Raw genomic sequence first — 23,098 nt, 5'->3', positions numbered from 1 at the left:
AAACCTTCATAAGATTGTATATCAGTGACACCTTAATAATAAATAAGGATCAGAAGAGGTTAAGAGAATTTTCTACAAAAAATAATAATAATAGTGTGTTTTGTATTATGAATCATACTTATTTTACCTCCATCTAAGCAAAAACTAGTAATGAATACCAAACACCATTAATATCACAAAAGTTGCATTACCAGATTTTCACATAGAGTTGTAGTGATTCATGATAATTATATTTAAGTAGAGCTGGCCTAAATGTGCTATAAAGATTTTCGGTCCCTTGCTTTAAACCTTACTCTTACAGTAAAATATAAAAATAGGACTCTAGACTTCTTCTATAATCGTTTTAACTTGCTAAAGTGGTTTCCACATCATTGTATCATACTTTATTTCACAGGAGTCCTATGAAGGGGGCAGGATAGATGATAGCATTTTGTTTTGCAAAGTCCAAAGCCATGTAGCTAGTTACTGGCAGAACTGAAACTCAGTCCTAACTCGCCTTTTACTGCAGTGGCCGTACTGCCGCCACTTTGCTATGTTGTGGTCACTAGACAAGATCCAATCAGTAAATACATATGTAGACCTTGATACCTTTAACTTAGAATAAGCTCACTTTTCTCTGCTGGTCGTCTCTCATGTAGACAGAGGACATCCGTCTGGAACCAGATCTGTATGAAGCCTGCAAGAGTGACATTAAAAACTACTGTTCCACTGTGCAGTATGGCAATGCTCAGGTAACTTTTTGTTTTAATTTTTAAATTATGAAAGTAGTATGAAGGTAACATATTAATAATCAATTCTTCACTGGTGGGATAGGCCTCATCACATCTTTTCCACCCTAATAATCCCCTCTTAAGCTATGCCAAACTTTACCCAAAGTTCCCCACCTGCATTCCTTTTTGTCTCATTTATTTTCTCCCCTCTTTCACATTACTTTGTCCTTCCCCACCTTCTTTGCCTAAAAGCTCCTAATGATCATCAAATGCCTCCTCCTCTCTCTAGCTTTCTTAATAGTCCTACATTTCCAAAATTATGTTTCCATTGCATAGAGGTTCTTAACTAGAGGTCACAGAAAAATTAAATAGGGAGCTTTTCTTCCCAAATACACAGAATAGGGCCCTATTCAGAATCATCAGGAGTGAAGTACAGACAAGTGATTTTTTAATTTTTTATTTTTTAATGTTTTCCCAGTGACTTAGCTACCTCTTCTAGTTAAGGTCATTGCCATGGTATTTTAGCCTTTGAAGAAGTGGCCTCTGTCTTCTTGTATCTGCTCTTGCTGGTCAATCTGGTTCAATCTGGTTCTCATTGCTATATAATTTGTCTCTGAGTTTTCTCTTTATATTTAATGATCTGTAACCTCACTGTGATATAATTAAGTATGTTATTTAAATTTCTTCATCCTAGTTGGCTTTTTCAGTCTCAAAATTCACATCTTCTTCAAATTTGGGAAGTTCTCAACTGTGTTTTCAAATACTGCCTTTCTTTTCCTTCCTTCTGGAACTCCTATTAGACAGTTGAAACATCTGAATCTATCTTCCATGTCTCTTTAACTTTTTCTTTCATACTTTCCATTTCTTTGTCTCTTTGTGCTACATTGAGTTAATTCCTCAGTTCCATTTCCAGGCTTAATGATTTCTAGGCTTAATCTGTCTGTTCTGCTCTTTAGATAGTGCCAGTTAGTTGTGTTTTATATTCATTTCCAAGAGTTGTAATTGGCTTTCATAACTACGTGTTCCTGATTTTTGTTTTCTTCTGTATGGTTCTGAGGATGTTAAATATCTTTCATTGCTCCATTACCTTCCCCTTAGTTATATGGTGATTCTTGGTTGTGCCTTAAAGATTTCACAGATATCTCATGACTTTGTGCTACAGCCATAGCTAGCGACTGCAGCTTCCTCTCTGCTTCCCTTCATCACTTTTTATAGTATCTTAAAGTTTGGTATAGGAAATGGGAGGTTTTAGGATATATTTAACTATGTTAAAATCCATTCTGTGGCACTTAATGCTTTTATGTTAACCCACTCATCTTTTTTATTGTAGTTATTTATTTATATAATGTTTGCCCTGTGAAACTATATGTTCTTCAGGGATAAGGATTTGGTCTGATTCATACGTGGTATCTGTTGATCTATTCTTATGTGATAAATTGTGTGTTGGACTGAACCTCCTGGCCTGTGCCTGCCTAGCCAGGGTTATTGCTCCAGGGAAAGGCAGAGAGGCAAATTATGCTCCAAAAGGAATTTGGACAAGGAACAGCTCTAGAAGGCAGAAGAAACCAGGAAGTGTGAGTGGATTTCCTTCCATTTAGACTCCAGGACAGCCTGCTGTCCATCTATTATTTTTATACAGTTTGGTTTACTATTAGCCCTGAGGTTATATATCTGTAAATATGATTCTCCTTGGTGAGGAAATCCTGACGCCTGTTACCTAGGAATTAGAAATGGAAGGTAGTTGGATAGAAAAATGGGGGGCTGCACTAAGAACTGGGTGCTTCACTAATAATACATGGATTATCGATTCCTGATAGACCCCTTAACTGGATTGTAATTCTTACGCCCTAGATTATTGAATGTCTGAAAGAGAACAAGAAGCAGCTAAGTACCCGCTGCCACCAGAAAGTTTTTAAGCTGCAGGAGACAGAGATGATGGACCCAGAACTGGACTATACACTTATGAGAGTCTGCAAGCAGATGATAAAGGTAAGGCATGCAAAACCAAGGGCTACACACAGAGTAGAGTAAAAATACCAATGTGAACTTATTTAAATTTTAGAGCAAATTCATGTAATTTTTTCATTTCAACCAGTTTCATACAGTTAAGACAGTGGTTCTCAGTGTGGTCCCTAGACCAGCATCATCAGCATCATCTGGGAATTACAGATTCTTGGGCCTCACCCCGTATCTGCTGAATGGGAGTAACTAAATGTCTAAACTCTGGGAGTGGGGTAGGAGGCTTTAACAAGCCTCCCAGGTGATTCTCATGCATGGTCAACTTTGAAAACTGCTGAGCTGAGATAAATGGCTTTACTTCAGCTGCAGGCACAACTAAGTAGATGAGCATGTGATTGGTTTTGTGGGCAGTTAGTGGTAGGCACACTGAAAACGGCAGGACGCTGACTGTCCTCCTCATCCACCTAACACGCAGAAGGCTTTTCTGTTCTACAAGTTCTTCTGCTTCTTCAGTGAACTTTCTCTCCAGGCAGACTGAGAGAACCTAGATGTCCGCTCCTTGATCTATCCACATATACAAAGAGGTTAAACATAAGGTTCTAACCCCTATTTCAGCCTTCCTTAAAATAAAATACTTCTTTTCACCCTATTAAATAAATTCCAAAGAGAATTTTGCAAGTTAGAAGTCTCTTTACCTGGGCCTGGTAGAATTGAATCCTGTGTAAAAGTGGAAATTCAGACTCTTGATTTGAGGGGGCTTTGTAAGATTTTGATGACTTTTATAAAAATCAGTGATCCGCATTCCCATACTAAGATATTGGTAGACTATAATTAGCAGATAGAGGTGGAGTTTAGTAGTAGTCCAAAATGGATCTCTAACTTCAAGTATCCAGGGGCCAGCCCCACAAGATTTGGTAGGCTTATAGCCCTTAAGAGTTAAAAGATGAACTGGACAGGTTCATTCCCAACATCCCTGTTCACATTGGTTGGTGGGTAATTCCTAAGTTTCCACTGGGATTAGACAGATACGGCCTGAGGGCTACATGGCCATCTGGTCCAATGTTACGTTCATGCTTAAACAATATTTAAGCTCATGAGATGCCGTGTAGTGTAACAAAGCCATTTAAATAGGGAATCAATCCTATGCAGAGTAAGAAACAGTGAGGTAATAGAAAGAAATGTAAGAAATATAGTAGAGATAAGATGAGGAAGGGGGAACTGGAGCTGGGTGCTTATTCAGGCTTAGCCATTTCTCTTATACCAAGTGACAATTCAGGCTGCTCCTGTCGTAAGCTCCCCAGTAGATGTAAGAAGGCTACAGATGGTGTTAATTGCCATATTTGGGTATCTGCTTTTATAAAACTTTATTTGCAGAGGTTCTGTGCAGAAGCAGATTCGAAAACCATGTTGCAGTGCTTGAAGCAGAATAAAAACAGTGAATTGATGGATCCCAAATGCAAACAGATGATAACCAAGCGCCAGATCACTCAGAACACAGGTAACATCTTGGCTTGGCTTTCCTGGTCCCATAGAGCACAGCTTAAATGGAATTGAGTGGAAATACACTTACCAAGCTAAACTACAGGTGCTTTGTTTGAATTTTAAGGGTAGAGCCTGGATGTAATAACCAGGGATTGACTTGTCCTTTGAGATTACCCACAAAAACAAGATGAAAGTCATGGGGAAGAAGAGATTGAAAAAAAAAAGAAAGAAAACACAGAAAACTTCCCTTGAAGACTTAGCAAAGGGATCAGGGCTAAAGTTCCTTAAAAAAATCTGAAGATCTAATAAAACTTCATGCATGTAACAGGAGACTATAGGGGCAATCTCTCTTAGAGAAATGTCAGTTCTGAGTTGAAAGACTTTTTAATGTAATAGGTGAGATGAGTTGGATATTCTCAGTATTTTCAGAAAAATCTGTTAAGGGGAAGGTTGCTGATTTCTGCTTGATTTTTGTGAAGACTAATTAGAGTATTGGTACCACAGAACTCTACAGAGCTGCTACCTCTGTGTAGGTAGAAGAATTCTGGGGGTCTCCACATCTCTTTCACCAAGTATATTGCTAATTAAAAGTTGTATAATGAGAACTCAAAAACATTTATTGAATAAATAAAAGTGGTTTCTTCATGGTCATTGACAATAATATGCCACCTTTTGAAAGGTGAATCTCTAAAATTTGTGAATCTGGGTAGAATATTTTATCCTGTCCTTACAATTTTCTGCTCCAGATTACCGCTTAAACCCTGTGCTAAGGAAGGCCTGTAAAGCTGACATTCCTAAATTCTGTCATGGTATCCTGACTAAGGCCAAGGATGATTCGGAGCTAGAAGGTCAAGTCATCTCTTGCCTCAAGCTGAGATACGCTGACCAGGTAAACTTGCCTGGGTTTTTCGCAGGGTGTATTTCTGGAGCCATCTCTACTCCTGGCAGTTGTCTCATTAGAAGTCTGTAGCATGCTCCTACTTTTCCAAGATGTTTTTCATTCCTTCTCCAAACCAGAGGCAAAATAAAAAGGGGTCTGATAGGCTGATGATTCTCCCTTGTCACAAGCAGCGCCTCTCTTCGGACTGTGAAGACCAGATCCGAATTATTATTCAGGAGTCTGCTCTGGATTACCGACTAGATCCTCAGCTCCAGCTACACTGCTCAGATGAGGTAGGATTTGGGTATGAAAATGGTTGTGAACAGAGCTGGTCAAAGATATTTTTATAGGAGAGTAGTTCCTTACTCCCTCTCCATTCAGCCCTGAATCCAGATTAGTAGAAGGCCCATCTTCTAGGCTCTCCATTGTCTGAGTCCCTCATTCTCTGTTGCACTGAATTAGGCTTGGCACTAGTCCTGTCACTATATTATGGTGGGTCCTTATTTCTCTATTGTTCAATTATTATATCCATCTACATATTGTTTTTCCTTTCTCCTTATTCTGATAATCAACCTAGAACACTCCCTAAGACTTCACAGAAAGATAAAAGTGCTCCTAAAATAGCTCTGAAGAAATGCCTGTTCTTGGAAATTATTTGACTTTCTAGCTAGAAGGGGCCATGTGGAGAACCTTGTTCAACATGTGTCAATTTTAGGGGATCAGAGATAAAAGATATTTTAAATGAGCTTACTCATAAAGAAGGTTAAATTTTTCATCTTTCATGTGAACTGTGTTTCATCTTTCATATGGACTGTGTGTGTGTGTGTGTGTGTTAAGTCTGGGTTGATCCTGAACCTTTATAAATGTCAAACATTTGCTTTTAGCATTTTACTTGGTTAAATAAACTTCCTCCCATGGAATCAGGAAGTAGCCTCTTTGTGACCAGTCCTAGGACAGTTTGACTCAAATCTTAAGGTTTACAGCATGAAGATATGTTGCATTGATGGGTTTTCAACTCTGTGTGCCAATCCTTGTAAAGCAGAATAAAGCCTGGCATCCCATACAGGAGGGAGGGGGTAAAATCAATGAGATCTGTTGAGAGCCCTGGGCACATGTGAGAGGTTCACCAAACCTAAGGTTTCAGAGACCATGGCTTCTGGTGATAGCAAGGGTGGCCTTATTCCTGTATGTCTCCTGAATAGATCTCCAATCTCTGTGCTGAAGAAGCAGCAGCCCAGGAACAGACAGGTCAAGTAGAGGAGTGCCTTAAAGTTAACCTGCTCAAAATCAAAACAGAAGTGTGTAAAAAGGTAACCACCATCAGTCTTGTTTCCCCCATTCTTGCTTTTCACTCCTCTTCTCATTTTCCTTTTAAAGCTGTACATCTGTACATCTTATTAATAACATCTAAATCTTCCTTTCCTCTTATCAAACTTTAGTTTCGTTCTTGACCATTAATCGCCTATAACTTACTTAAATATTCTTTTGTGTGTACTAATGATTTGTGAGTATGTCTTAACCCCATGACTAGACCCTTGTTTAAGCAAAATGTCAATTCCAGTATATCAGTAAGTATACTGCATTCATAAAAATAATTTCAGGAACATCACATAAAAACAAATTTATCAAAACATGATGCTAAGCATATATTATTTTGCAAAATTGAAAGTGAAATAGTATATTTGATCTTTTTAAAAAACTTATCTCTTTAAAAGTGTTTCAGTAACATTGCTGAGTCATTGTGAATATTGTATGCAGATATTTTCATATGCTAAAAATAGTTCTGATCCCACATAGTCTTAGGAATGATGGTAGGAGTTGACTAAAAGCTAAATCCAGATATTTTTCTTGGCCTGCTTTGTCATCAAAGTGATCCCATCTAACCTAGAGTAGGACTTTTTGAATAATACTTGAGTTTTTTGCTTCTTGTTTTTATTACTGTTTTACAGAAACTATAGTCTTTTTATTGAGAGCAAACTAATGTTTATTTCAGAAAGTATTTCTGGCCTGTCTTTACATCCTGTAATTCATCATGTATAAATAAATGAAAAGTCTGAAGTTGATTTCAGTTCTATCATGTTTATGTTTCTCTTGCTCACAAGATCTTTAAACTCAAGTAAGAATTATTCTTGCAGTAGAAGTTATGCTCTGTCAATTCTTTTTTCCTCTTGAGAATAATGGAGGTAAAGTGAAACATTTTGCAAACATTCACCTTTGTTTGATTAGGAATTTTATGTAGGCTATTATGCTGATTTTCAGATTTCACATTTTCAGACTTCTTAAAGTAACAAAACTGTATTATGCTGATATAAATACTAACATTTAGTATTTAACAATGCAGCATACCAGAACACCAAACCCCAAATCTGATGTTACAGTCCTCTGCTTTACTGAGCACAAAGCTTTGCATACATTAGATCCCCAAGTATATTTACTGAATTAAATCGAATGCTGAAAATCTACACTCTTTGCATCACCACATTGCCACCTGTCTCGGAGGCTCTGTTGCTAACCCTCAACCCTCCCTCCTTGGCTTTTTTGTTTGTGTGTAAAGTATTTACAGACAACAGATCTGGTGCATTTCCTGTATAAAAGTTCTCTCTACAATGGTCTTCCCTTCCTTAGGAAGTGTTAAACATGCTGAAGGAAAGCAAAGCAGACATCTTTGTGGACCCAGTTCTTCACACAGCTTGTGCCCTGGACATTAAACACCACTGCGCAGCCATTACCCCTGGCCGAGGGCGTCGTAAGTCACTGTGTTCAGGCTGACCCTCTCTGACCATCTTGGCAGAAGCAGAAACCCCTTCTGAAACATCAGTTGCAGCTACTCTCTTCTGTGGCTACAGCTCAACCACAGACAACATCGTCTGCGGCCTGGCTGATGCTGGGATGAGGCCTTCATGGCAAAACGAATTTAGGAATAACCTTGCAGGTTTGACCTAGCCAGGACCAGAGTTAAAAATTTGATGAGAAGGGAAAGTTGAGTTATTTATCACAGAAATAAAAGTTAAGCCATCACCATGGCCTCTTTCCCCCTTGTCCAAACTAGAGCGGCTTCATCAGCTTTCCTAGCAGCCACGCTGGGGATCAGTGGACAGGATCTGTGTGAGGTGGAACCTGGGCAGGTGTAAAGTTGTTTCTGAGCTAGATGTGCCTGGAAAAAGAGAGGTTTTGAGAGAGATTCTGGACAGCCAACCTTGGAAATTAAATATCATTCCTGTCCATGTTGGATCTTGGATCAGGTTTCCCAGAATGGGTTTAACTTTCAGTAGCCTACAGATCTGAATTCTCTGGTGGTTAGGTACCTTTCTCCCCATCCTCTCAGAAATTTCTGTTCTGCACAATTTCAGACTCTTGTTCCTTTCCTTCTGCAGAAATGTCCTGCCTCATGGAGGCCCTGGAGGATAAGCGGGTGAGGTTACAGCCTGAGTGCAAAAAACGCCTCAATGACCGGATTGAAATGTGGAGTTACGCAGCAAAGGTAATGACCAGGAGAATCTCCTCAAAAGGCCATCCTGTTCATCCCTCAGCCCCTCCCCAAGATACATCACTGGTCGTCTTGTCCTTTTTGTGAGATTGGATAAGTGTATTTGAAAAACCTGTCGGTGCACCTTTAAGCCTCCTTGGCTTAACTTTGGGTCTTAGTTGCCCCTAGTCTCCCATTGAAAAGTGAGTCACCCAAAAGATGTGACTTAAGCCAACCATGCAGAGAGAAGTCAGACATCACGCCCATGGGAAAGGAAAGGGATCCAGCCACTTCTGTTGTAAAGCTTGTTTTTCTAATTTCACAGTCTTTGAGAGAATATATATATATGAGACTAGCCCTCAGCAAACCTGAAATGGGGAGAATAATAGGAGGAGGACAGCAGGACGCTAGTGAATGCGAATGGGGCCCTGGCCAGCTCAGGCTGGCGGGACTGTTTCCATAAACGTTCAGCCTCAGGGAAAGGAGAACTTCTCATGTACACATTGCTTTGTAGTTCACAAAACACTTTGATGGATATATTATCTCAGTTGAACTTTGAAACTGTGAGTCGAGTGGAATGAATATCCGTCACTTGTTGGTGGAGGAAACTGATTTCAAAGATTGAATTGCTCGAGGGCCTTCAGTGAAAAACTCAAGATTTCTAGATCCACACTCTTTGTGTCATCCCACCCCAAAGGGGGTAGACATTACCCATTACTTAGATCAAGAGAGTGACCTCAAGAACTCTCCTCCTCCTTGGCTAATTCCTCCTATTACCCATACGCTTCAAGGTCAAGGGTGACAGGCAAGCAGGAAAGACCACAGTCGTGAGGGAAATGAGGGGAAGTGATCATAGCTGTCAAATATAACAAGCAAGACCCCACTCCTCCTCCCAACAGAATACAGTCTGCTTTAAATCCTTGGTTAGATGAGCCAGCAGACAGACACTAAATCAGTCTCTTCTTTCCTCACTGGTTTTTAGTTTTGAGCTGTTAAGCATTGTTCAGAGTGACTCTGCTGTTTGTTTTGTATTGGCAAATTTGATGTTCAGATCACATTGATCTGAAGCCTCTCTGTTCTGTGAATCCAGGATGAGCATAGTGGCAGCCCAGCCCAGACCTCCGTGGGCCAGGCCCGTCAGGCAGGCTAGGGTGAGCCTCAAAAGAATAGGTTTGTGTGCCCCTGGGGAGCCTTTTGGCCCTTAATTCTGCCAGCAGGCTCACATAGAGGTCCATTTCAGAAAGCAGTGAGGAAAGCTGGGATGAAAGCTGATTAGCCTTTAAATGTCCACAGTAGAGGAGTGCTTAAGTTAGTGTAAGTCCTGTGTGCACCTTGTGTTTGACATGGGAGGATGCTTATGGTACAGTGAGGAGTGAAAAAAGCAAAGGATATACAATTAGCATCCAAAATGATCACAGCTCTTCTCTTTGTTTTTAAAAAGGCTGCAAACATGATGAAGAAAGAAATCAGAATACGTAGGATTGTGTGACCTTGTGCAAGACACCTAACCACCTCCCACCTCTCAGGCCTCTGGCTCTTCATCTTTAATACGGGAGCAGTAAAATCTTGCAGGGATTGGTGTGAGGACTAAATAAAAATGCTGTCGAGCTCTTTGCCAGGGCCCAGCATGTGGTCAGGCCCTCAGTGTGAGGCTGCTGTTAGATGGCAGTGGTGATCACTGTGAATTGTGCGAGACTCCACCTCTCTGGATTTGTCTAGATTTTCTAATCTTATGCAGTATGTATATATGGTATTGTGATTGGAGAAAGGAGTTTAGCTCTGTGTTTGATTGTCCTGTCCTTTGCCCTCTCTCAGGAAAGAAATGGCATAAATTAAACTAGGAGTTGAGGGGGGCAGATTAGAGCGAGCACTGCCTCCAGCCGAGTTCTCTCAGAGGGTGATGCTGCTCTGTATCATTCCAGGTGGCCCCAGCGGATGGCTTCTCTGACCTCGCCATGCAAGTGATGACATCCCCATCAAAGAACTACATTCTCTCTGTGATCAGCGGGAGCATCTGTGTATTGTTCCTGATTGGCCTGATGTGTGGACGTATCACCAAACGAGTGACACGCGAGCTCAAGGACAGGTAGAGCCACCTCAACCGCCAAAGGAGCTACCTGTCCGGTGCCCCATCTGTACAGCCCTCCTGTATAGTGTGCCCGAACGCCTTGTTCTTCTGAGAGGCGACACAACACCCGTGTTAGAGCAGCCGCAGGTACCCACCGCCCTGTCCCGCCTCAGACCTTGCCATGTCCACGTGTCCTCTTCCTCCTCGACCACTTGGGCAGCGTCAGCAGCTGGCCGCTTGGGTTACTGCCTTCGTTGGCAGACTTGGGGTTACCTGCTTGTAGACAAGTCTCTCTCATACCAGTGGAACTACCAATACTTCCAGAACCAACTTACCTGACCTGCAACTCAAAATGATTTTTTTTTTTAAAAAAAAAAACACCAAAAAAGAAAAAAGTTTTTAAAGAAAGAAAAAAATGTATATAGTAACACATAACACATCTCCTCCAGGCTTGATTTGGGCAATGGGGTTATCTTTTCTGTGTGACTATGTATAATGAAGGCAGGACTTAAAAGGGGGAAACGTACCACCCAGTGTGCTATGAACTAGGATGTCTTGCTCATTTCTGAAAAGCACCTTTGGGCCACTTCAGGGCTGTGGACGACACTGAGTAGTGGGAAACCATTAATTAGCCTGCCTTGGGTCTTGTTATCTTCTGGTGAAACAGTGATGCCTTCCATTTCCCACCATAGGGGAGCCCCTGCTTTCAAGACCCCAAGGCCCTAGGTATTCTGATGATCTCCTCACCTCAGTGAAGTAAAGCATGAGCTTCCCTAGGCCAGGGACAAATGGGTTGGGAAGGAAATCACAAGTGTGTGAAGCTGATCAGTCAACTCATCTGCCCTGGGAGGTTGGCCCCTAAGTTCTAAGGCAGCAGGATCCTGTCATCTTCCTCCTCCAGGCCAATGCAGGACTCAGTTGGCCCTACTGGGGTAGCAGTGACTCAGGGGAGGGAGCTTAGGTCAGGAAGGGGGTGCAGAGGATTGACTCATTTGACTTTATTTTTCAGGCAACAATGCAGGTCAGTGAGACAATGGCGTCTAAACACTTGAGTGGCCTCAGGGTGTGGCTGGCAGTCCATCCTGACCTTTCTGCAAGCTCAAGGCCACCTTCCCAGACAAGCCCCTTTATGCCTTTAGTTGGAAAGGGTATGGAAGGTTGTTATTATTAAAAGATGGAGGCTTTTCTCTGTTATTTTTTTCTTTCTGTCCAAGTTGCTGTGTGTACCCACTGTAGTAGGCATTGGCTAAATGTTGTACTTTGATGATTCATCAGTCTTTCCAGTATCTGAGCTTTATGGAAGCAATATTCCTGGCTGTCCTCCCTTGTCCCTCCAGTGTGGAGATGACAGGTTTGGAGTATGAAGAGGGAGGAGTGCGGGCATCATGGGTCAGCCCGGCACACCTTAATCTAGTTGGGGCATGGAGTCACAGTGGCTGCACAAGAGGGCGGCGTGTACAGTAGGAGATATATTTATATAATATATATTTTATTAACCTGTTAGACGTCCACAAAGTATTATAACTCACGTGCCTAAAACTGTCCACATAGACCATGCGCCCCCCTTGCCCTGCCCCCCCTTTGCCGCTGTCCATGTGTGCTGTGGGACCTCCATGTCTGTCTTCCCTGAAATGTGTTCAGTACAAAGTGGGTCAGTTTGTGGATCAGTTGATCCAAATTATTCCTTGTCTAACCTGACTGACAGATATTTGAATACTGTGGTTTTCTTTTTCTTGTTTTTTCTCTTTGCAATCCTCCCTGGAGGCAGTGGGTTCCAGAAGCCAGCTGTACATCCCCCAGCCTAGGGTACTAGTCAACCAGGGGAGCTGCTAAGCTGCTTGGTCCCCTCAGTCCTACTCGTAGGGCCTTCCTGATTCTTAGCAACTACCCTGGGACTCTTCAGTCTCATAAAATTTGAAAATCCTGGAGCCAAGCAGCAAATCCCCCGCCACCACTATTGGCCTGAATTGAGCTGGTCTAGAGAGTCCATATCCAGTGGCTTCCACCTGGGTGCTGGCAGTTTGAGATGAAGAACCAGGGATGCCATCTAAATGTAGGCCCTCACTGACCTATGTGGTGTGGATTACAGAGTAGGATAAACATTCACCATTTGATAAGAGTAGTTTAATGTGTCTCCATATTTTTGTTCTTTCTGAATTGAGAGAGAATCTTGTTAGTTGTCTGCAGCAAAAGTTTGAAAAGGAGTCTGATTCTTCAAACATTTATCACGTTTAGAAATGATCAGAATAGAAGGGGTAATTCTGCCTGTATCTTCAGTTGCTTGTTCTAGAAGCATTTCACCATCCTATTTGGAATAGGTTCACATGTCCAAGTCTTGAGATTCCTAAGTAGTGTAGTGTTCTGAGCCGTTTTCTATATTCACGGGCCCAGCGCCATCTGAACCTGCAGCCCACCTGTATCCTTTCTATACCCCAGTTGGTGTAACAGAACAGATTCTGGGACACCTCTGGTTACTGGCTTTATAGGTTAGATGTGGGGAAATCAACTAGTCAAGAACAAATTGAGAAGAGGAAACCATGGCCGTGGTGAAGGAACTGATGGACCTAGGCCTTTATCTCTTCTCCTGATGTTCATTCATGAACAAGCAGCAGGTAGGATTTTTGCCAAGGCCAAAGCTCCAGGCAGTTGCTGAAATTACAGTAGCTAAGTAATTCATCTGGCCTCATCAGCTCACTCCGGTGTCTTGGGGACTCGGTGTGTTCCACAACACTCCAGAGGCGCCAGGAGGCCAGTCTCAGGCTGGAGGCCCTGCACTACAGGAATCGGGGCAGAATGTCAAGAACGACTGCCTGCCCCCTGCTGGACCTTGTGCCACAGGAGGGAGCTCTGGACATGAGACCTTTATGCCCTGGCACATCCCGGCCTTTCTCCACCAATGCCGCTGTCCCAGGTGAAGGCTGCTAGCAAGGTGTGCCTCATGGGGGCACAGCAAAGGCTTGGAGAGCCTCCTCCTCTGCACTCCTAGAGACCCTCTGGCTGCCACTGTCAGTCCCAGTTTTGTGGGTCCAGGCAGCTTGTTCTGAGCTACTGCATCCTTAGAAGCCAGGGGAATTCAAGTGTTTAGTGAGCAGGTGTTGACCTGAATTCATTGCATGCTTTTGTCTGTCTCACATCCTGCACTTAACTGTTCTGGGGATAGCAAGCAGCCCTGCCTTGGGGAGGGAGGGAGATTCTGCTTTCCTAGAAGTGACAGAAAATTATTTAACAGGTTTCATTTCTTCCCATTTCCTGAAGTCATGTAATAGAAGAATCCGGGGGTAAGAGGCCTGTAGCGTCTATTTACATTCTGTCAGACAAGGTGGAAAGGGAGTTAGGTGCTGACCTCACTCTGCCTTCCCCAGGGAAGATCCCCCCTCATATGTGAGGGTGACTTCTGGAAATGTCGCCCTTCCTTCCCACCTCCAGGCTGTGTACTGTTTCTAGTCCAAAGATCCCCACTCTAGTGAGTCATCTAGGGAAGGGTAGATTGCTTTCTGGGGCTTCCTTTCTGAGCTGTTCTCAAGTTCCTCTGAGAAGAAGTTTCATTTACCATTTCTTCCCCTGCTCCATCAAAAAGTAAACATTCTCCACGTGTAATTTAGTCTAAGCAAGTAGATACGGAGGAGGAAGCTGGAACGGGACCCTTGGGAGGCAACCAACCCAGCTTGATAAATTCAGCCTAGATTTGGCCATAGAGAAAAAAGAAATATATGGCTTTTTAAATTATGTGCATTTTGATATGTTTGCTTGTATTTCAGATTCAAATTCAGAGATCTGGGAAATCTCAAAGATCAAGTTTGAAATTTTGAAAAACCTCCAAAGATCCCTTTTATTTCTCACCGTTTTGGACATCCTCTAAGTAGTTTTATAATATGCAGCATTCCAGTGCCCTGAGTTTCTTCTGGGCTTTTATGGACACTCTGGCCTAATTCACCTCTTTCTTCCCCACTGATCTTTTATTCCCAAGGGCCGTGGAGCCAGAGCTGATGTTCTGGCCTGTGCATCTCTCTCTCCCTTCATGTGTCTTTGGTGGGTCATGTCTCTGCCTACACTCCTCTTAGTCCTCCTCTCTAGGACGGTTGAGCTTGAAGCCAAAACCCAGTTCATGCCCAGACCGCAGACAGAAGATAAACTGCCAGCAAACCCAGACTGACTCCAGAGTAACAGGCTTCCCCAGACCATCTAGTGAAATCACTGCAGAGACCCAGAGACTGTTTGTCCTCTGGAGCACAGAGGTGGTAGGTACTGTCTCCTCAGGCTGGTAGTAACAGGATCCTGACCGTGGTTTCCTCTCCTTCCCCTTCCCAGGATCCTCCAGGACACACAGGTTGGGATGTTGAGATATGTACAGTAGAGAAATCTCCCTGGGCAAGGAGAAAATTCGAATAGTGCCTCTCGATTCTGCTTTTGCCTTCCCTTCAGCATAGAACTGACACCTGGACCCCAGAGCCCAGCAGGCCCTCTCCCAGACATGCTAGGGTGGTCTGAACAGGTGCCCCATCAGACTGAACTCTGCTGGATGGAGGAGCCATAGGAAGTCAGCAGCAGGAGGCTTCCTGCGGGACTTCTCCCAGCACAGTGTCCCAGGTCGGTCCCAGCAGGAAAACAGACTGTACAGCAAATGCTAAGAGGTCTTAGGCCTTTAACTTTTTTTTTTTTTTTTTAAGAAAGTAAGTAAAATTAACAAGCCTCTTTTGTAAATGGTTTTCCTTTCTGTGTATAAAATATTGGCAGTTCCTTGTTTTTACATGTTCATGCTGTGTAATTTTGAGATGTGACTGAGATTCTGAACATAATGTGCATTTTTTTCTGTACAGATGAAATGGGAGAATTTAATAAAGAGTTTGCAGGTTTTTACTTGTTAAATCTTCTCTGTGATGACTGGGAGGACTCAACAACCACCTGCTTTGCTAGTAGAAGCCCACAGAGCTATGAGCACTGACTGTGAACTTGCACTGAGGCTCACAAAACTTACTGTTAGGTTTGTGGTGTTCTTGGCTAATTAGGTCAAGCCAAGTAGAGCCATAGGACTTTTGGAGGAGAGAGCTTTCTGGAAGTCAGCTGGAGTTTTCTAATGTGTCTAGAATTATTATTCTAATGATATGTTTAAGCCAATTTATGAGTCTCCTTCCCAGGCAGAGCACATACCCAGAACCTGTCCTTACATGTACAGCACATGGAAGGCACCTGGTCTCTAGTGACCACCTCTATGAAGGCCTAGGACTTGACCACATTTCTGTTCCATTCTCTGCCCTGTTCCCTTTTAGTCAGTCCTGCCTCCCCATTCTAGCTGCCCAGTCTTGGGTTCAGTGACTTCTGTGACACCCTTGCTGAGCCCTTTCTGTTACCTGCACTCTCAGCAAAGTTGATTTGCATGTGGATGTTAAAGAGTAATAGCTTAAGGAATTTGCATGGTAGCAAGGATTTCTTCAAGTAGTAATGTCTGTACTAGGATTTGAGTGATGAAATGTTCAGTGAGAAAGGAAGGGGTAACCTGGGACCCAGGGTTTCTTTTCAGAACTCCTCAAACTCATTTTTGGCAGCTGTCACTTAAGAGCTGGTGGGCCTGGATGTAGAGTGGAGGCCAGGACAAGGTGAAAAGTAGACAAAGAAAGGAGGAAGAGGATTTGGGGGTCTTCTGAGTCCCACCTGCAATTAAGATTCCTCTATCTTGGGTGCTCTGGGCAGCCTGGCACACGAGGAGCCAGGTGCCAAGTGCTCTTGAGTGTCCTGGAGAGGAGGCCTGGCTGTGTGTGAGCATGGAAGGTGAGGCACAGGGTTCATCCCTTGTCACCGGTATTCCCACCAGGGGGAAGTGGCCCCACCAGCCCAGCGGCACTGGGCCCTCCAGCGATGCCTCTGCACTGACGGGAACATGCTGTCCAGGTGCAGCCTCAGCAGCCTCAGAATGACCGGTCTCACCCCCACATTTTGTGTGTGATTTTTCTGGTAAGAGATATTTAGCCAACTTCAATCCTCAAAGGCATCTGGCATTTCTTCTCAAAAGGGGCTAAGAACAGAAGGGTTTTAGCCAAAAAGGGGGAGAACCTTAGACGGTCCAACCCACTTGGATGAAGAAGTGAGATGCAGAGAAGGGTGGGACCTTGCTTTCACAGACATCTAGGTGGCAGCGAAACGAGACTGTCTGCTTCTGCCACCTCTTTTTTCCTCTGACGAGCCAGACTGGCTTTGGCTAGTCCTGTATGGCCAAACTACAAGCCCAGCCTGCATCAGGCTACAGGAAGGGGCTGCTGACCTATGCTCAAGGGTCTGCAGACTCTGGACAGACCTCCCTGGCCCAACATAATCCACAGCACAGCAGTTCTTCTCACATTCCTTGTATTTATGGAGAAACTTGGATAGTCTGAGAGACAAAAGGGGGAGCCAAGGGATAATGAAAGGCAGCAGATGGAAGCTCGCTGGGGCAAGGAGGGCGAGGCTGGGGTGGGGGAGGTCCTTGCAGGACTTCTGGGGTTCGACCACTCACTTAGAGGGCCCCAGCAAAGAGTGTGGCTTCGTCCATGTGTGTCCTGGAACCAGGAGCTGCTGCTCGACCCTCTTGGGTGAGGGGCTCCATTGGGTGGGCCCCACAGCATGATTCCTCCAGAGAGCAGCCAGGATCAGGCCGCGGACCAGAGCTGTGCCCAGCAGTCCACGCAGCAGTGGGTGATAGCTGTGAGGGTCTGTTTTAGCTCCACTGTCGGGGAAACAGGTACATGGTGAAATCTGGGCCCACCCAGCCCTCTGACTGCATTTTCCTAGTCTTCTCCCTGCCACTGCCTCCTTCCAAAGAGCTTTCTTTGACTCACTTTATCCTCCTAGGATAACGGTGCCTTCTGCACTGTTGAATTCCCCATTTACAGATGAGAAAGTTAGACCTACCTTCTTCTGTAAGGACAGGTGACTTAGACTGGATGCGATAGGTACATGGGTGGGTCTCAGGCCAAGAGAGGGTAGAAGACTCACCCAGGGGGCTACAGAGAGTTGGGGGCGGAGCCAGGACTAGACCCAGGTGTTCTTGAGTGGGTCTACACACCTCCCCAGAAGTAATTTCAGGGTTCATCTCTGACTCTGCCTTGTCCACAGGGGCTCCTCAAGTCGTCCCGTGGGGGAGCTCCTCTCCTCTCCAACCTCCTGAGTGTCCTCTGTGATCCTGTCCCACAACCCTCAGCAAAGTTTTCCTTGCATTCTAAGCATTGCTTCTCTGACCTAGCCTTCTAGGTTCACTAATGTTCAGACTATGTTCCTCTCTCATCTCTTTGTTCTGACAAATATTTAATACTCCATTAATATTTGTTGACTGTGTTGTTTGACAGTGAAAGGTCATGGCTTTGCCATCTAGGTAGTCCCAGGTCCCAGGTCAGTGTCTGGGGGCCCAGATCAAGTAAATGTCTCCACTGTCCTCATGAGTCTCATTCCAGTTCTCCAGTACCAGCCTTCTGCACCATGGAACAGAACAGATGCCTTGAAATAGCTTCCCTCTGCTGTATCCTGCAAAGGAAACAAATGGGCATTCAGCACACCAGAGATCACAGCCAGGAGTGACAGAGTGGGTATCGACTTCACAGGTAGCTGGTCTCACAGCATCATTGTTCAGGCTCCAAAGCTCAAGTCCAGGCTTCACCTAGAGGCAGGGGCAGAGCCAGGGGTGCTCAGCCACACACAGCACTTCTGTCTTGAGCTTCCAGGTATCCAGGGGGTGGTCTGGATGTCTAGGTTCTGGGTGGCAGCATCAGGAGAACCTGAGTTCGCCCCATGGGTCCTCAGTAGTGGCAGTACAACCTCTGAGGCCCCACTCTGGTGCAGGCCTTTGCAAGTCACAGACATCCCTGCCACCTTAGGCAGCCGCAGCCTGTGAATCCCCAGCTCCTCCAGTGAAGTCTCCTCTTCCTGGTGTTGGCATCTCAGGACCCAGGAGACCCTCAGAGGGTCAGGATGGTGGTCTAGGGCCACAAAAAAATCCATGAAAGGGAAGGCCAGAGGCTCAGATAAATAGCCTCAGCTAGGGTGGCCAGAGAGCTGGGGATTGCATCTCAGCTGTAGGGAATGATGGGAGGAAGGATGTCACCCAGCACCACCAGCCTCTTCGGTCCCAGTCCTACTGCGTCCCCTATTTTCCGAGGGCCTCCAGAGACCTGCTTCCCTTCCTCCATGGGCTTCTCTTGCCTCTCACAGAGCCTTCTAGCTGTTTAGTAGAATATGAGCTCTGGGCTTTACCGTATGCACTTTTCCCTCTTTGGGCCTCCGGTATCCTTCCTACAGAGTAACTAACGGATGGGAATGGATTTAATGTTCTTGATTAGGCTTCCCCTCCTGAGCCTAAAAGTCTGGGTCTAAGGTGTCTGTGTCCATTCTCAAGTGCTCCTGGACAGTTCCCCCATCAAGATTCTTGGGTCTCTTGCCTGCCAGCAGGCCACTCTTCTGAGCCTTTCTTCTCTTCTACTTCTTCTTATTCCTACCAATCAAGGCTTCTTCCAAGGGAATGTCAGCATCTACACCTATCTTTCCAAGCGCATTTCCATCTCTGCCATTGCAGTTCTACACACTAGAGGCCCAGGACACTATACCCTGGGAGTCACCCTGACAGAGCAGACTGGTGCCCTCTGAAGACTTACCAGCCTGAAGACCACATGGCAAAGTAGTAGGTGCCCTTGTCAGCAGGGCTGGCATTGCCCACAGTAGGATGTGCATCATTCTGGGCCAGGTCCATCTCTGCCAGGAAGTGGGAATTCACACTGAAAGCATAGGTTGGGGCACCTTTCGCTGACTCAGAGGAAGGCGGGGCCACTCCCCATCAACCTAGTACCAAGACAAGACATGGGCCTGGCAGGACTGCCCCGCACCACACCCCAGATCTGTAGATTGCCTTGTCTCTTCAGCACAGAAGGCTGAGGCTCAAACATCAGAGGGCTGGAAGAGCTCGGAGGCATTGGAGGAGGTGGAGAATAGTGGCCCACTCAAAATGACTCTGTGGTCATTTATTAGGCACTTTCAGCTCTGCCTAGTATGTAGTCTTAACAGGGGCCATTTGATAATACCTACCAAAATTGTAAATCAACATTCTGCAATCTAGCAATCTTTCTATAAATTATCCTATAAAAATAATTGAACTCATGTATATTGATATACCTACAAGGATGATTTTTTTATAAAGGAGAAACTACTGTAATTAGAGGAGAAGTATCCATATGATACAGTACTGTGCAGCCCCCCAAAAAAGTGTAGAACTCCCACTTCTGGGTAGGATGGAGTAGTTTATAGCCAAATGTCCAGTGAGAATGACTAGAAAAGCCAGAGAAACAGATTATTTTTCTGGTTTAAGACAGTTGCAGAAACAACAGTGACCAGAGGTGTTAAGATTGTGGAATGGGGAGAACCTAAAGAGGTGAACTTCAATCTGCAGCCAACTCTGGCTAAGGATGCAGGTTTTCCCCAGGCAGAAGGCTGCAGGGGGAACAAAAGAAATTAGTTTTTTAATAGTCTCGTGGGCTGGAGTGACAAAACTGAAGGTGTGAGGGATCTCAAATGTATGTTCAGGATTTCATGCCATTTACTGAAGTCTGAAATTTTACAACATGGAAACCTGAGCAGAATTTTGCAGAAGTGCAGTGCTGAGAAGATAAAGGTTAGAGTTCAAGATCTCTCAAAAAGAAAGACCCTGGTGAATACACCAGGATTTCAGTTGATAGTCCTAGAGGCTATGCCTTAGGAATCGAGGCAAATGAGAAGTAGTTGGAATTCTATAGAAATTGTATTGCATAGACTTCCAACTAATCATTATAGAAAGAATTACAGAATTAGAAAATCATCATTTGACAACCACCATAATAATAATTGTGCAGGCAAGAAGCATCAGTAAATGCTAAAGCTCATGGGCAAATGTTTGGGGATATGTATGTGTGTGTGTGTGTTTCGAGAACAGGGTGTTCATATATTTAGTACCTCCCCCCAAATTGATAATGACAGAAAGGAAAAAAAATGGTAATTTAATAGTAATTTACAGTGGAGAAATCTGGCAGGTGCATCTTAACCACGTGATCAAAGTTAACATCAACAGGAATGGGACAAATAGATATCACGTGCCTCCTGATATAATACATTGAGGACACAAGATCTTTTATGTCGTATTCCTGTCAAAAATGCATAGCCTGAATCTAACCATGAGGAAACATCAGACAAATCCAAGCTGAGGAACATTCTACAAAATAACTGGCCTGTACTCTATCATGAGAAATAAAATTAAGGAGCTGTTCCAGATTGAAGGACACTACAGAGACATGATAACTGAATGCAATGTGTGATTCTGGATTGAATCCTAAATGAGAAAAATTTTGTTAATTTGGCATTAAAGAATATTGATGGGAGAATTGGTGAAATTTGAATAAGATGTATAGATTAAATCATTGTTAATTTGCCGATTTTGATCACTGTACTGTGTATACTGACACCAGTGTTTGACTTTGCATCAGAAATGATGGAAGCCAGCAGACAATGAAAACATTTTTAAAGGTGAAATAAATCCAATATGGAATGTTTTCAGCTAATCAAAATAGTCTTTAAAATAAAGATACTAGAAAAAGCTGAGAGAATCTTTCACCATCAGACTTGCACAAAAGGAACTCCAACAGAAAATTGTTGCACAAAAGAAAAATGACCCTACATGGAAATGAAGGAATGTAGAGCACTAGAAAGGGTATGTGGTTAAATACAAATAGATACTGTTTATACAGAGCAGTAGAAATGTCTTTAAAATACATATTGACTTAAAATGTCTTACAAGAACAACACAAAAATTGGGAGAAAGCAAGTGAAGTTAAATTGTCCTAAAGTTCTAACTTTTATTGGAGAAGTGATCAAAGTAACATTGTATTAGACTATTAAGTTGGAAGTGCATATTTTAATCTGTAGGAATATCCACTAAAAGAATAATAGAATGTATAATGAACAAGTTACTGGAGAAGGGAATATTCTTAAAAACAATCCTAAAGAAGGCAAGAGAAAAGGGAACAAGAAACAACATAGTAGATATAAACCCAAATGTATTACTAATTATACTAAATATAAGTGGACTAAATTCTACAATTAAAAGACTAAGAATGGATTAAAATCTAACAACTATATTCTGCTAACAAAAGATACACCTTAAATATTAGGACATCAAAAGATTGAAAGTAAAAATGTTAGTAAAGCTGGTTTTAGTTATACCAATATCAGATCAAGTAGTCTTAAAGGCAAGAAACATTACTAAAGATAAAGATGTACACTTGATGAAAAGGGAGTCAATCCATGAGAAAAAGGCATAAATATAAATGTTCCATATCATATTAAATGTAAGTGGTCTACACACCTCAATCAAAAATTGGACTTAAAAAAAAAAAAGCAAGACCCAACTGTATTCCACCCACAGGAAACCTATTTAAAGACAAAAGTAGTTAAAGAGAAAAAAATGGAAATACTACACTTGAGCTGCTACGAATTTTTTTTTAAGTGAAGTGGCAGTATCAGATAAAGTAGATTTGTGAACAAAGGATATTCCTGACAATAAAAAAGTTTATTTTGTAACATTAAAGAGTTCAGTTCAAGAGAATATAACAATCCTAAACATTATGCACACATGTTGTTTCAAAATAAAATCAGCAAAAGTAATGGAACTGCATGGAAAAACACAACAACAGAGAATTTGACACTCATCTTTCAATATTTGATAGAACAAGTAGAAAATTACTGAGGATAAAGATGACTTGAATTATACTATTAACCAATCTGTACTAAATGGTATTTATAGAACACCCAACAACTGCTGAATACACTTGCTTTTCAAATACCCAAAGAACATTTATCAACTTATCATACTCTGAGCCATAAAAGTCTCAAGACATTTAAAAGGATTCAAGTCACACAAATATGTTCTCTGACAATAGAATTAAATTAGAAATCAGTAACAAAGATATTTGGAAAGTAACATACTTCTAAATAACCTATGGGTCAAAGAATAAATCAGGAAGTAGATTAGTATTTTGACCAGAACGAAAGAACACAACATACCAACGTGTGGGATGCTGCAGAAGCTGGCATGAGGACATGAGGCGTGAGGGATCTTAATTCAGGTTATAAAAGTGTTCTAAAACTAGATTATGACAATGGTTGCATGGTTTGGTAAATTTAATAAACTATACAAAATAGATGAATTTTATGGCATTTGAAAGTATTTTTAAAAAGAAGAACTGAAAAAGAAAGAAAACTTACATGATTTGTAGACCACCTGATGGTATACATAGTAAATTTTAAAATAACATGTGCTATTAGAATTAATCAATGAATTTTGCAAGGTCACTGAATACAATGTGAATATAGAAAAATAAATTGTATTTCTACATTATTGGCTACCAAAAGACAATTAAATTTATAAAACTCATTTATGACAGCATCAAAATATAACAAAATATATGCAAGTCCTCTATACTGAAATCTATATAACATTATTGAAAGAAACAGAAGACATAGATAAGTGGCAGGGGTATACTATGTGCATG

General features: G+C 42.7%; 2 protein-coding genes across 4 annotated transcripts in view; one reads left to right on the top strand and one right to left on the bottom strand.

Moving 5' to 3' along the window:
* Window positions 1-23,098, top strand: part of GLG1 (golgi glycoprotein 1) — a 187,722-nt gene that overhangs the window by 162,011 nt on the left and 2,613 nt on the right. The window contains exons 18-27 of one of the 3 annotated variants that reach the window (XM_057492774.1): window positions 639-731; window positions 2,562-2,699; window positions 4,044-4,167; window positions 4,898-5,040; window positions 5,223-5,324; window positions 6,234-6,341; window positions 7,657-7,777; window positions 8,406-8,512; window positions 10,420-10,583; window positions 14,324-15,431. In XM_057492774.1, coding sequence (XP_057348757.1) covers window positions 639-731; window positions 2,562-2,699; window positions 4,044-4,167; window positions 4,898-5,040; window positions 5,223-5,324; window positions 6,234-6,341; window positions 7,657-7,777; window positions 8,406-8,512; window positions 10,420-10,583; window positions 14,324-14,366 — 1,143 coding nt within the window. In that variant the 3' untranslated portion in view covers window positions 14,367-15,431. Of the gene's footprint in view, window positions 1-638; window positions 732-2,561; window positions 2,700-4,043; window positions 4,168-4,897; window positions 5,041-5,222; window positions 5,325-6,233; window positions 6,342-7,656; window positions 7,778-8,405; window positions 8,513-10,419; window positions 15,432-23,098 lie in introns of those variants that run through there. The other 2 variants (XM_057492773.1, XM_036926969.2) reach the window with 2 other exon arrangements.
* Window positions 15,576-23,098, bottom strand: part of LOC118932959 (pyruvate dehydrogenase phosphatase regulatory subunit, mitochondrial-like) — a 71,448-nt gene continuing 63,925 nt past the window's right edge. The window contains exon 5 of the transcript XR_008993990.1: window positions 15,576-18,056. The gene's annotated coding sequence lies outside the window, so the exon portion shown is untranslated. The remainder of the gene's footprint in view (window positions 18,057-23,098) is intronic.

The sequence above is a fragment of the Manis pentadactyla genome, chromosome 15, assembly GCF_030020395.1.
Source record: "Manis pentadactyla isolate mManPen7 chromosome 15, mManPen7.hap1, whole genome shotgun sequence".
In the NCBI taxonomy this organism is placed as follows: Eukaryota; Metazoa; Chordata; class Mammalia; order Pholidota; family Manidae; genus Manis; species Manis pentadactyla.
The sequence above is the reverse complement of the archived record's forward strand: the minus strand, read 5'-3'. Positions and strand labels throughout refer to the sequence as shown.